Source organism: Pristiophorus japonicus, chromosome 31 (genome assembly GCF_044704955.1).
Source record: "Pristiophorus japonicus isolate sPriJap1 chromosome 31, sPriJap1.hap1, whole genome shotgun sequence".
NCBI lineage: Eukaryota > Metazoa > Chordata > Chondrichthyes > Pristiophoridae > Pristiophorus > Pristiophorus japonicus.
This window is the reverse complement of record NC_092007.1, coordinates 7,760,271-7,772,505: the sequence shown is the minus strand read 5'-3', so window position 1 is coordinate 7,772,505 and position 12,235 is coordinate 7,760,271. Positions and strand designations below refer to the sequence as shown.

The 12,235-nt window shown below is 58.9% G+C and overlaps 1 protein-coding gene across 1 annotated transcript; it reads right to left on the bottom strand.

Moving 5' to 3' along the window:
• Nucleotides 1–482: 482 nt before the first annotated feature.
• On the bottom strand, nucleotides 483–11,648 carry LOC139240433 (apolipoprotein Eb-like). Its single transcript, XM_070868957.1, has 4 exons — nucleotides 11,604–11,648; nucleotides 11,195–11,258; nucleotides 4,133–4,277; nucleotides 483–2,381 (listed from the first exon to the last, which is right to left on the bottom strand). Exons 2-4 carry the CDS (start codon nucleotides 11,235–11,237, stop codon nucleotides 1,760–1,762), a joined length of 810 nt encoding a protein of 269 aa, XP_070725058.1. The 5' UTR covers nucleotides 11,238–11,258; nucleotides 11,604–11,648; the 3' UTR covers nucleotides 483–1,759.
• Nucleotides 11,649–12,235: the final 587 nt, after the last annotated feature.

Sequence of the window (12,235 nt, the reverse complement as noted above, 5' to 3'; positions counted from 1 at the left end):
CTGCTGTTCCCGACATAAGAACATAAGAAATAGGAGCAGGAGTCGGCCATTCGGCCCATTTCGAGCCTGCTCCGCCATTCAATACGATCATGGCTGATCCGATCATGGACTCAGGTCTCGTTCCCTGCCCGCCCCCTTATTCCCTTATCGGTTAAGAAACTATTTCTGTCTTAAATATATTCACTGACCCAGCCTGCACAGCTCTCTGGGGCAGAGAATTCCACAGATTTACAACCCTCTGAGAGAAGAAATTCCTCCTCATCTCAGTTTTAAATGGGCGGCCCCTTATTCTAAGACCATGCCCCCTAGTTCTAGTCTCCCCCATCAGTGGAAACATCCTCTCTGCATCCACCTTGTCGAGCCCCCTCATAATCTGATACGTTTCGATAAGATCGCCTCTCTGAACTCCAATGAGTATGTTTGATCTTTGTCTCAGACCGTGCGGTGGGTGAGTGGCAGAGAGAACCAGGCACGATACAGCATTGGAAACCATTTCTTTATTGAGTTAATCGCTCTGACAGCCTGACCGCGCGGAGAGCCTCGAGATGCCGATACCCGGCCAGGAAGCAGGGGTTGGGGGCGGGGGGGGGGGGGGGGGGGAAGGGAAAGGCAAAGATTTCTGAGTGTCCATGGACCGAGAGAGGCCGGAAGCAAGTCGTTTAATCCCAGTTCGCCAACTTCAAGTTGCAGTGAGGTGTGGGGGGGGGGGGGGGTTTTTGGGGAGCGGGTGACACGTGGCTCCCCCCTTGCCCCGCTCCGGATCCGGTTTGGCGTGGGCGATATCGGCGGAAGATATCGGCCCAAACGCAGCCCCCCCCATTTAATCACAACACAGCAAACCGCTTCGAGCAGAAATGTGGCTGGAAAGCGAGGGAGAGAGAGTGAGAGAGAGAGAGAGAGAGAGAGAGAGAGAGAGAGAGAGAGTGAGAGTGAGAGAGAGAGAGAGAGAGAGAGAGAGAGAGGGGGCTGGGGCAGGGAAGGCGGGGAGCCGTAACGTTCCCGCTGTGTCGACGTTAGGCTAATGCTCCCCTCCGGCGGCGGTCGGTTCATCGGGTTTTGTCCGCCAGCTCGGGTCTGCGCCCGTTATCGAAGCACAACCCCACGAGGTAACCACGAGCGGAAACGAGAAGCCGAGAGGTTAAGCCCTGCGTCCGCGACCGTTCGCTTGGCGTTGAGGAGCGAGCGTGGTTTTGGCCGGGTGTGCGTGTTTTGGAAAGGCACAAGCTTCTGAGGGGGGGGGTCGCTGGACAGGGTGGATGCAGAGAGGATGGTTCCCCCTCGTGGGGGAATCTGGAACTAGGGGGCACCGTCTCAGAATAAGGGGCCGCCCATTTAACCAGCGGAGACGAGGAGGAATTTCTTCATCGTGAATCTGTGGAATTCTCTGCCCCAGAGAGCTGTGGAGGCTGGGTCATTGACTATATTTTGGGTGGAGATAGACAGATTTTTGAGCGATAAGGGAGTGAAGGGTTATGGGGAGCGGGCGGGGAAGTGGAGCTGAGTCCATGATCGGATCAGCCATGATCGTATTGAATGGCGGAGCAGGTTCAAGGGGCCGAATGGTTCGTGTTTCTTGTGTTCGCGCACACGCACCTGTTTAAAAAGCACCATTCGCTAAACTGCGGCTTCCCGGCGGGTGGACAGGGGAGGCCGGGATTGTCGGGTATGACAGAGGAAAGAGAGGCGGGGGGGGGGGGGGGGGGGAACGATTTAGAGCGGGGGGTTGGGAGCACCGCGTGCGGTGCTGGGCCGAGTGGCCTCAGTTGCGGGCCGGGGGGCTCTCGTGCTCCCGGAGCGACTCGAAGAGCTCGGTGAAACGCTGGGAGACCTTCTGGGCCTCGGTCTCGAACCAGACGCGGATCTCGTCCATCCGCTGGCTCAGCGCCTCGCGCAGACTCTCGGTGTTGGCCGACACCTGCCCGTGGAGCACCTGGGCCTGGGCCTTGGCCTCCTCGGCCTGCTGGCTGAGGGTCTGGTGGATGTCGTCAAAGCGGCGCTGAAGTTTGTCGCCCACGGCCCTGGCGTAGGGCTCCACCACCTGGCGGAAGTCGTCCAGCGTCCGCTGGCCCCGCTCGCTCAGCTCCTGCTTGTACTCCTGGAACTTGCGCCTGATCTCCTCGCGGTCGCGGGTCAGGCGCTTGCGGTACTTGCGCAGGTACAGCGCCAACGTCTGGCGGACGTCCTCCAGGTTCTGCTTGACCATCAGCTGGGCCTCCTCGTTGTAGATCATCACCATGGACCGCACACTGCCCAGGTCGCGGGCCAGCTTCTCGCGCAGGTGGGCCACGTCCGCGTTGAAGCGCTCACCGTACGGCCCCAGCTTGGCGCCCAGCCCGTCCGCCGAGACGTTCAGCTCGGACAGGCAGTCCTCGAGCAGCGCCCTGCAGAGCGAAGGAGTGAAGGGTGAGCGACGGCGGGGTCAGAGGGAGCGCCGCACTGCGCTGTCGGAGGGGCGGTACTAAGGGAGCGCCGCACTGCGCTGTCGGAGGGGCAGTGCTGAGGGAGCGCCGCACTGCGCTGTCGGAGGGGCAGTGCTGAGGGAGCGCCGCACTGCGCTGTCGGAGGGGCAGTGCTGAGGGAGCGCCGCACTGCGCTGTCGGAGGGGCAGTGCTGAGGGAGCGCCGTACTGCGCTGTCGGAGGGGCGGTACTAAGGGAGTGCCACACTGTCGGAGGGGCGGTGCTGAGGGAGCGCCGCACTGCGCTGTCAGAGGGGCAGTGCTGAGGGAGCGCCGTACTGCGTTGTCGGAGGGGCAATACTGAGGGAGCGCCGCACTGTCAGAGGGGCGGTACTGAGGGAGCGCCGCACTGTCGGAGGGGCAGTACTGAGGGAGCGGCGTACTGCGCTGTCGGAGGGGCAGTACTGAGAGAGTGCCACACTGTCGGAGGGGCAGTACTGAGGGAGCGCCGCACTGTCGAAGGGGCAGTACTGAGGGAGCGCCGCACTGTCGGAGGGGCAGTACTGAGGGAGCGCCGCACTGTCGGAGGGGCAGTACTGAGGGAGCGCCGCACTGTCGGAGGGACAGTACTGTGGGAGCGCCGCACTGTCGGAGGGGCAGTACTGAGGGAGCGCCACACTGTCGGAGGGGCAGTACTGAGGGAGCGCCGCACTGTCGGAGGGGCAGTACTGAGGGAGCGCCGCACTGTCGGAGGGGCAGTACTGAGGGAGCGCCGCACTGTCGGAGGGGCAGTACTGAGGGAGCGCCGCACTATCGGAGGGGCAGTACTGAGGGAGCGCCGCACTGTCGGAGGGGCGGTACTGAGAGAGTGCCACACTGTCGGAGGGGCAGTACTGAGGGAGCACCGCACTGTGGGAGGGGCAGTACTGAGGGAGCGCCGCACTGTCAGAGGGGCAGTACTGAGGGAGTGCCGTACTGTCGGAGGGGCAGTACTGAGGGAGTGCCACACTGTCGGAGGGACAGTACTGAGGGAGCGCCGCACTGTGGGAGCGCCGCACTGTGGGAGGGGCAGTACTGAGGGAACGCCGCACTGTCAGAGGGGCGGTACTGAGGGAGCGCCACACTGTCGGAGGGGCAGTACTGAGGGAGCGCCGCACTGTCGGAGGGGCAGTACTGAGGGAGTGCCGCACTGTGGGAGCGCCGCACTGTGGGAGCGCCGCACTGTGGGAGGGGCAGTACTGAGGGAACGCCGCACTGTCGGAGGGGCTGTACTGAGGGAGTGCCGCACTGTCGGAGGGGCAGTACTGAGGGAGTGCCGCACTGTCGGAGGGGCGGTACTGAGGGAACGCCGCACTGTCGGAGGGGCTGTACTGAGGGAGTGCCGCACTGTCGGAGGGGCGGTACTGAGGGAGCGCGGCTGGTGTAAGAGCCGGGGGAGTTCTCCCCGGTGTCCTGGGGCCAATATTTATCCCTCAACCAACATCACCAAAAAAAATAGGTGATCTGGGTCATTATCACATGTGTTGTGTGTGGGAGCTTGCTGTGCACAAATTGGCTGCCGCGTTTCCCACAATACAACAGTGACTGCATTACAAAAGGCGTACTTTATTGGCTGTGAAACGGTTTGGGGCATTGTGCAATCGTGAAAAGCAGCGTTTAGAAATGCAAGTCTCTCTTACCCGAGAGGGTCTCACTATTAAACGTAACGTGTGCTTTTGTGCAACCAGATACTCACCGGAACTTTTGGTCCAGCTCCGTGCTACGGATGTTCTGCATCATGTCATCCGTGGTCTGGGACATCTGGGTTGCAAAGGTCATGAACCTCTCGATGGCCGACTCCAAATTCGGCTGTGGTTTGGACAGCGGGGATCCATGGGAACCTGCAAGAGAGGGATTCGACAAGGGTCAACATTAGCCCAGTGGGATGGTGATCCTCACAGCATAGGAACAGGAGGAGGCCCATTCGGCCCCTCGAGCCTGTTACACAGGAACAGGAGGAGGCCCATTCAGCCCCTCGAGCCTGTTACACAGGAACAGGAGGAGGCCCATTCAGCCCCTCGAGCCTGTTACACAGGAACAGGAGGAGGCCCATTCAGCCCCTCGAGCCTGTTACAAAGGAACAGGAGGAGGCCCATTCAGCCCCTCGAGCCTGTTACACAGGAACAGTAGGATGCCCATTCAGCCCCTCGAGCCTGTTACACAGGAACAGGAGGAGGCCCATTCAGCCCCTCGAGCCTGTTACACAGGAACAGGAGGAGGCCCATTCAGCCCCTCGAGCCTGTTACACAGGAACAGGAGGAGGCCCATTCGGCCCCTCGAGCCTGTTACACGGGAACAGGAGGAGGCCCATTCAGCCCCTCGAGCCTGTTACTGTAGGAACAGGAGGAGGCCCATTCAGCCCCTCGAGCCTGTTACACAGGAACAGGAGGAGGCCAATTCAGCCCCTCGAGCCTGTTACACAGGAACAGGAGGAGGCCCATTCAGTCCCTCGAGCCTGTTACACAGGAACAGGAGGAGGCCAATTCAGCCCCTCGAGCCTGTTACACAGGAACAGGAGGAGGCCAATTCAGCCCCTCGAGCCTCTTACACAGGAACAGGAGGAGGCCCATTCAGCCCCTCGAGCCTGTTACACAGGAACAGGAGGAGGCCCATTCAGCCCCTCGAGCCTGTTACACAGGAACAGGAGGAGGCCCATTCGGCCCCTCGAGCCTGTTACACAGGAACAGGAGGAGGCCCATTCAGCCCCTCGAGCCTGTTACACAGGAACAGGAGGAGGCCCATTCAGCCCCTCGAGCCTGTTACACAGGAACAGGAGGAGGCCCATTCAGCCCCTCGAGCCTGTTACACAGGAACAGGAGGAGGCCCATTCGGCCCCTCGAGCCTGTTACACGGGAACAGGAGGAGGCCCATTCAGCCCCTCGAGCCTGTTACTGTAGGAACAGGAGGAGGCCCATTCAGCCCCTCGAGCCTGTTACACAGGAACAGGAGGAGGCCAATTCAGCCCCTCGAGCCTGTTACACAGGAACAGGAGGAGGCCCATTCAGTCCCTCGAGCCTGTTACACAGGAACAGGAGGAGGCCAATTCAGCCCCTCGAGCCTGTTACACAGGAACAGGAGGAGGCCAATTCAGCCCCTCGAGCCTCTTACACAGGAACAGGAGGAGGCCCATTCAGCCCCTCGAGCCTGTTACACAGGAACAGGAGGAGGCCCATTCAGCCCCTCGAGCCTGTTACACAGGAACAGGAGGAGGCCCATTCAGCCCCTCGAGCCTGTTACACAGGAACAGGAGGAGGCCCATTCAGCCCCTCGAGCCTGTTACACAGGAACAGGAGGAGGCCCATTCAGTCCCTCGAGCCTGTTACACAGGAACAGGAGGAGGCCAATTCAGCCCCTCGAGCCTCTTACAGAGGAACAGGAGGAGGCCCATTCAGCCCCTCGAGCCTGTTACACAGGGAACAGGAGGAGGCCCATTCAGCCCCTCGAGCCTGTTACACAGGAACAGGAGGAGGCCCATTCAGTCCCTCGAGCCTGTTACACAGGAACAGGAGGAGGCCAATTCAGCCCCTCGAGCCTCTTACAGAGGAACAGGAGGAGGCCCATTCAGCCCCTCGAGCCTGTTACACAGGAACAGGAGGAGGCCCATTCAGCCCCTCGAGCCTGTTACACAGGAACAGGAGGAGGCCCATTCAGCCCCTCGAGCCTGTTACACAGGGAACAGGAGGAGGCCCATTCAGCCCCTCGAGCCTGTTACACAGGAACAGGAGGAGGCCCATTCAGCCCCTCGAGCCCGTTACACAGGAACAGGAGGAGGCCCATTCAGCCCCTCGAGTCTCCTCCGCCATTCAATGAGATCATGGCTGATCTGTGACCTAACTCCATCTATCTGCCTTTGGCCCGTATCTCTTTGCATAACAGAAATCTATCAATCTCCAATTCAAAATGAACAATTGACCCAGCATCAACTCAGTACCTCCAAACCTCTCCTGCCCTGTGTGTGTAGAAATGTTTCCTAACTTCACTCCTGAAAGGTCTGGCTCTTGAGGTGAAAATGGGGGGGCGGAGAGAGTCTGCGGGAGGGGCGAATGTGGGAGGGGCGAGTGAGTTAGGGGAGACTGGGGGAGGGGAGAGTGAGGGAGGGGAGAGTGAGGGAGGGGAGAGTGAGGGAGGGGAGAGTGAGGGAGGGGAGACTGGGGGAGGGGCGAATGTGGGAGGGGCGAGTGAGTTAGGGGAGACTGGGGGAGGGGAGAGTGAGGGAGGGGAGACTGGGGGAGGGGAGAGTGAGGGAGGGGAAAGTGAGGGAGGGGAGACTGGGGGAGGGGAGAGTGAGGGAGGGGAGAGTGGGGGAGGGGCGAGTGGGGGAGGGGCGAGTGAGGGAGGGGAGACAGGGGGAGGGGCGAGCGAGGGAGGGGCGAGCGAGGGAGGGGCGAGCGAGGGAGGGGAGAGCGAGGGAGGGGAGAGCGAGGGAGGGGCGAGCGAGGGAGGGGAGAGCGAGGGAGGGGAGAGGAGAGTGGGGGAGGGGAGGGGAAGGGAGGGGGAGTTGGGGAGAGGAGAGTGAGGAAGGAGAGACGGTGGAGGGGGAGTTGGGGGAGGGGAGGCAGGGGAGGAGGAGTTACCGTTGAGGGGTCAGGGAGAGGGGGAGTTGGGGGAGGAGGAGTTGGGGGAGGGGAGACGGGGGAGGGGGAGTTGGGGGAGGGGAGGCAGGGAAGGGATACGGGGGAGTTGAGGCGGGGGAGGGGCGAGGTTTGAGGTGAGACGCGTTTAACATTCCCAGCCCGCTGTGGGCTGTGGCCCTCACTGATCGTATCTGAGCAAATGTTTACAACACACCAGACCCACATCACTCAGAGCTGATCGGCTGGCGACTGACAAGAGATCAAAGAATTCGAATCGTTGGGTCCTGCTAGAGAAACCACCTAAATGATTTCTGGAGGCGTATCTCAGTCTTACAAAGACACAGTTTCCCTCTCTGCAATTATTCCGCAGACGGTAAAAGTTGTCCTTGAATAAAACTGAAGAATTTTCATCCCAAGGCCTCACCCCTCAATTTAATCAAGATATGCTCAACTCGTCAATGATTATTTAAAACTGAGATGAGGAGGAAGTTCTTCTCTCAGAGGGTTGTAAATCTGTGGAATGCGCTGCCCCAGAGAGCTGTGGAAACTGGGGCAGTGAATATATTTAAGACAGAGATAGACAGTTTCTTAAACGATAAGGGAATAAGGGGTTAAGGGGAGCGGGCGGGGAAGTGAACCCGAGTCCATGATCAGATCAGCCATGATCGTATTAAATGGCGGAGCAGGCTCGAGGGGCCGAATGGCCGACTCCTGCTCCTATTACTTATGTTCTTATGATCAAAAGCAGGCAAATAAACTCAATCCACCATGAAAAATAAACTGCCCACTCCCTCAATTCTATTAACGGCAAACTGATTTCTGTTTACCCTCCCAACTCCCTCCCTATCTCTGTAACATCCTTCAGCCCTTACACCACTCCCTATCTCTGTAACCTGCTCCAGCTCCTACACCCCTCCCTATCTCTAACCTCCTCCAGCCCCTACACCCTTCTCTATCTCTGAACCTCCTCCAGCCCCTACACCCCTCCCTATCTCTGTAACCTCCTCCAGCCCCTACACCCCTCTCTATCTCTGTAACCCCCTCCAGCTCCTACACCCCTCTCTATCTCTGTAACCCCCTCCAGCTCCTACACCCCTCCCTATCTCTGTACCCCCTCCAGCCCCTACACCCCTCTCTATCTCTGTAACCCCCTCCAGCTCCTACACCCCTCCCTATCTCTGTAACCTCCTCCAACCCTTACACCTCTCTCTATTTCTGTAACCTGCTCCAGCCCCTACACCCCTCGCTATCTCTGTAACCTCCTCCAGCCCCTACACCCCTCCCTATCTCTGTAACCTCCTCCAGCCCCTACACCCCTCCCTATCTTTGTAACCCCCTCCAGCCCCTACACCCCTCCCTATCTCTGTAACCTCCTCCAGCCCCTACACCCCTCCCTATCTCTGTAACCTCCTCCAGCCCCAAATCCCCCGAGATCTTTGCCCTTCACTAACTCTGCCCTCCTGAGCATCCCTGATTATAATCGCTCCACCATCGGTGGCCGTGCCTTCTGTTGCCTGGGCATCAAGCTCTGGAACTCCCTCTCTAAACCTCGCCGCCTCTCTAAACCTCTCTCTCCTCCTTTAAGACGCTCCTTAAAACCCACCTCTTTGACACAGCTTTTGGTCACTTGTGCCAATATCTCCTTAGGTGCTCGGTGTCAAATTTCTGTCTGATTTGCGCTCCTGTGAAGCGCCCCGGGACATTTCACTACATTGAAGGCGCTGTATAAATGCAATTGTTGTTGGATTAACCGTGATACATTCAGGAAGGTGGGGATGGGAGTGAGATTTTGGTTTGTGATTGTGTGCGAATCAGCGAGAGGGGCGATCACCAGCCCTTTGTAGAACCCCGCCCGATTTGCATCCTCATTTCGAGTGGCCCCACCGAGCTTAGAATCGCAGTGTGGAACGGGGCAGAGGGAGGCCATTCTGTCCCTCGGCCGACCGTCGGTGAAATGTCCTGTGCCCTGTTACATAACATCATCAAAAACAGGAGCAGGAGTCGGCCATTCGGCCCCTCGAGCCTGCTCCGCCATTTAATATGATCGTGGCTGATCCGATCATGGACTCAGCTCCACTTCCCCGCCCGCTCCCCATAACCCTTCACTCCCTTATCGCTCAAACATCTGTCTATCTCCACCTTAAATATATTCAATGACCCAGCCTCCACAGCTCTCTGGGGCAGAGAATTCCACAGATTTACAACCCTCTGAGAGAAGAAATTCCTCCTCATCTCAGTTTTAAATGGCCGACCCCTTATTCTGAGACTATGCCCCCTAGTTCTAGATTCCCCCACGAGAGGGAAACATCCTCTCTGCATCCACCCTGTCCAGCCCCCCTCAGAATTTTGCACGTTTCAGTAAGATCACCTCTCATTCTGCTAAACTCCAATGAGTCAAGGCCCAACCTGCTCAACCTTTCCTCATTAGGACAACTTCCTCATCTGTGGGATCAACCGAGTGAACCTTCTCTGAACTGCCTCCAATGCGTGTGTGTCCCTCCTTAAACACGGAGACCAAAACTGCACGCAGTACTCCAGGTGTGGCCTCACCAATACCCTGTACAATTGGAGCCGGACTTCTCTGTTGTTATTGGGGCGTTTTGAGACACAAAGAGAATTGATTGACCAGGATCGAGGTTAAGTCCGGTAATTTCCCTACCCCCACCCCCTGCCTCCGAGGTAAGTCCCACTGTCTCGCAGAGTGAGGAGGAGGAGGGGCGGAAGAGCCCCATGGAACTCCCTCCCTCCCGCGACTCTATACAGCGATGTGTTTGGGATGTCTCTAGTGCACTGCAGAGAGCAAGGGGCCAAAATCAGCAGCCATTTTATTTTTAACAGTTGCGCGTTGGGTCGCTTGATGTTGCAGCAGGTGACACGATGCCCTAAACAACTTTTCACTCACGAACGCACCTCGATAATTCACTTAAAACCAGGGGTCGCAGGGAGGGAGAACGATTGAAATCACCGCCACTGTGTCAGCTGTGGCTCAGTGGGCAGCAACCCCCCCCCCACCTGAGTCAGAAGGTTGTGGGTTCAAGTCCCACTCCAGGGGCTTGAGCACAAAAATCTAGGCTGATACTCGCAGTGCAGTGCTGAGGGAGCGCGCACTGTCGGAGGGGCAGTACGCCGCACTGTCGGAGGGGCAGTGCTGAGGGAGCGCCGCACTGTCGGAGGGGCAGTACTGAGGGAACGCCGCACTGTCGGAGGGGCAGTGCTGAGGGAGCGCCGCACTGTCGGAGGGGCAGTGCTGAGGGAGCGCCGCACTGTCGGAGGGGCAGTGCTGAGGGAGCGCCGCACTGTCGGAGGGGCAGTGCTGAGGGAGCGTCGCACTGTCGGAGGGGCAGTGCTGAGGGAGCGTCGCACTGTCGGAGGGGCAGTGCTGAGGGAGCGCCGCAATTTCGGAGGGGCAGTACTGAGGGAGGACCGCACTGTCGGAGGGGCAGTACTGAGGGAGCGCCGCACTGTCGGAGGGGCAGTACTGAGGGAGTGCCGCACTGTCGGAGGGGCCGTACTGAGGGAGCGCCGCCCTGTCAGAGGGGCAGCACTGAGGGAGCGCCGCACTGTCGGAGGGGCAGTGCTGAGGGAGCGCCGCACTGTCGGAGGGGCAGTGCTGAGGGAGCGCCGCACTGTCGGAGGGGCAGTGCTGAGGGAGCGCCGCACTGTCGGAGGGGCAGTGCTGAGGGAGCGACGCACTGTCGGAGGGGCAGTACTGAGGGAGCACCGCCCTGTCAGAGGGGCAGCACTGAGGGAGCACCGCCCTGTCAGAGGGGCAGTACTGAGGGAGCACCGCCCTGTCAGAGGGGCAGTACTGAGGGAGCACCGCCCTGTCAGAGGGGCAGCACTGAGGGAGCGCCGCACTGTCGGAGGTGCCGTCTTTTAGATGAGACATTAAACCGAGGCCCCGTCTGCCCTCTCAGGTGGACGTAAAAGATCCCATGGCACTATTTGCAAGAAGAGCAGGGGGCGTTCTCCCCGGTGTCCTGGGGCCAATATTTATCCCTCAACCACATCTGGGTCATTATCACGCTGCTGTGTGTGGGAGCTTGCTGTGCGCAAATTGACTGCCGTGTTTCCCACAATACAACATGCGACCGCACTCCAAAAAAGTACTTCATTGGCTGTGAAGCGCTTTGGGACATCCGGAGGTTTCAAAAGGCGCTATATCAATGCAAGTCTTTACTTACCCGCAATTAGCACCAGCGCTAGAACTGCCGCAAGGAACTTCATGGTTGCTCTCGGTTGTCGGGACTGCGGAGAGATTAAAGGGAAAGAAGACAAATTTAGACAATTTCCTAAAGAGCAGAGCAGCAATCCGCAAAGGCAACACTTAACGCCCGGGACACTTTGAAGTTACTCAGAGCCTGGTTCGAAGTGACAATTAGTTGCTTAAGCTCTCTCTCTCTCTCTCTCCCCCTCCCTCCCTCCCTCCCTCCCTCGGCTCTCTCTCTCTCTCTCCCTCCCTCCCTCCCTCCCTCGGCTCTCTCTCTCTCTCTCCCTCTCTCCCTCCCTCTCTCTCTCTCTCTCTCCCCCTCTCTCTCTCTCTCTCTCTCTCTCTCCCTCCCTCCCTCCCTCGTTGTGGGTCAGGTGGCTTACCCGATCGCTTTGTGGAGTGGAAATGCATCTCGCCCGGGCTCGCCCCTTTTATAGGGCTGCGATTGAAGTGGCTGAATCAGCAGAGGTTACTTGGGGTTGTGAGCAAGTTACGACAGGCTCTCTCTCCCCGCCCCCACCCCCCTTTCTCAATCAGCCCCTCGGCATTTTGTGTGGGTGGCTTTTTTTTTAAATTTATTGTTATCTTTGCAGAACTGACACCATCTCCGATGCGCATAACAGGATCTGATCGTCCCTCTCCTTGGGGTTACTGTGTGTCAGACACACGGGACACAGTGTTCAGTCTGTTTTGTCCTCTTCAGCTTTCTAACATGAGTCACAAACCAAAGCTTATCCAAAACAACCTGTGCCCCAATAAGTCTCCCGCGTCTTGCTCCCCTTATATCTGCGATAGCTCTCCTTTCTATTTCCCCAGGGACTTCAGCGCAAAAATCTCGACCGACGCTCCCAGTGCGGTGCTGAGGGGGCGCCGCACTGTCGGAGGGGCAGTACTGAGGGGGCGCCGTACTGTCGGAGGGGCAGGACTGAGGGGGCGCCGTACTGCGCTGTCGGAGGGGCGGTACTGAGGGAGCGCCGTACTGCGCTGTCGGAGGGGCAGTACTGAGGGAGTGCCG

What these genes read in the sequence shown, in the direction of transcription:
- LOC139240433 (XM_070868957.1), bottom strand. Translation starts at nt 11,237, where the DNA reads ATGAAGTTCCTTGCGGCAGTTCTAGCGCTGGTGCTAATTGCGG. An exon ending in AGCGCTGGTGCTAATTGCGG is followed by an intron (nt 4,278 to 11,194) that starts GTAAGTAAAGAC and finishes CCTCTCTTGCAG; the next exon opens with GTTCCCATGGATCCCCGCTG. An exon ending in GAGCTGGACCAAAAGTTCCG is followed by an intron (nt 2,382 to 4,132) that starts GTGAGTATCTGG and finishes TTCGCTCTGCAG; the next exon opens with GGCGCTGCTCGAGGACTGCC.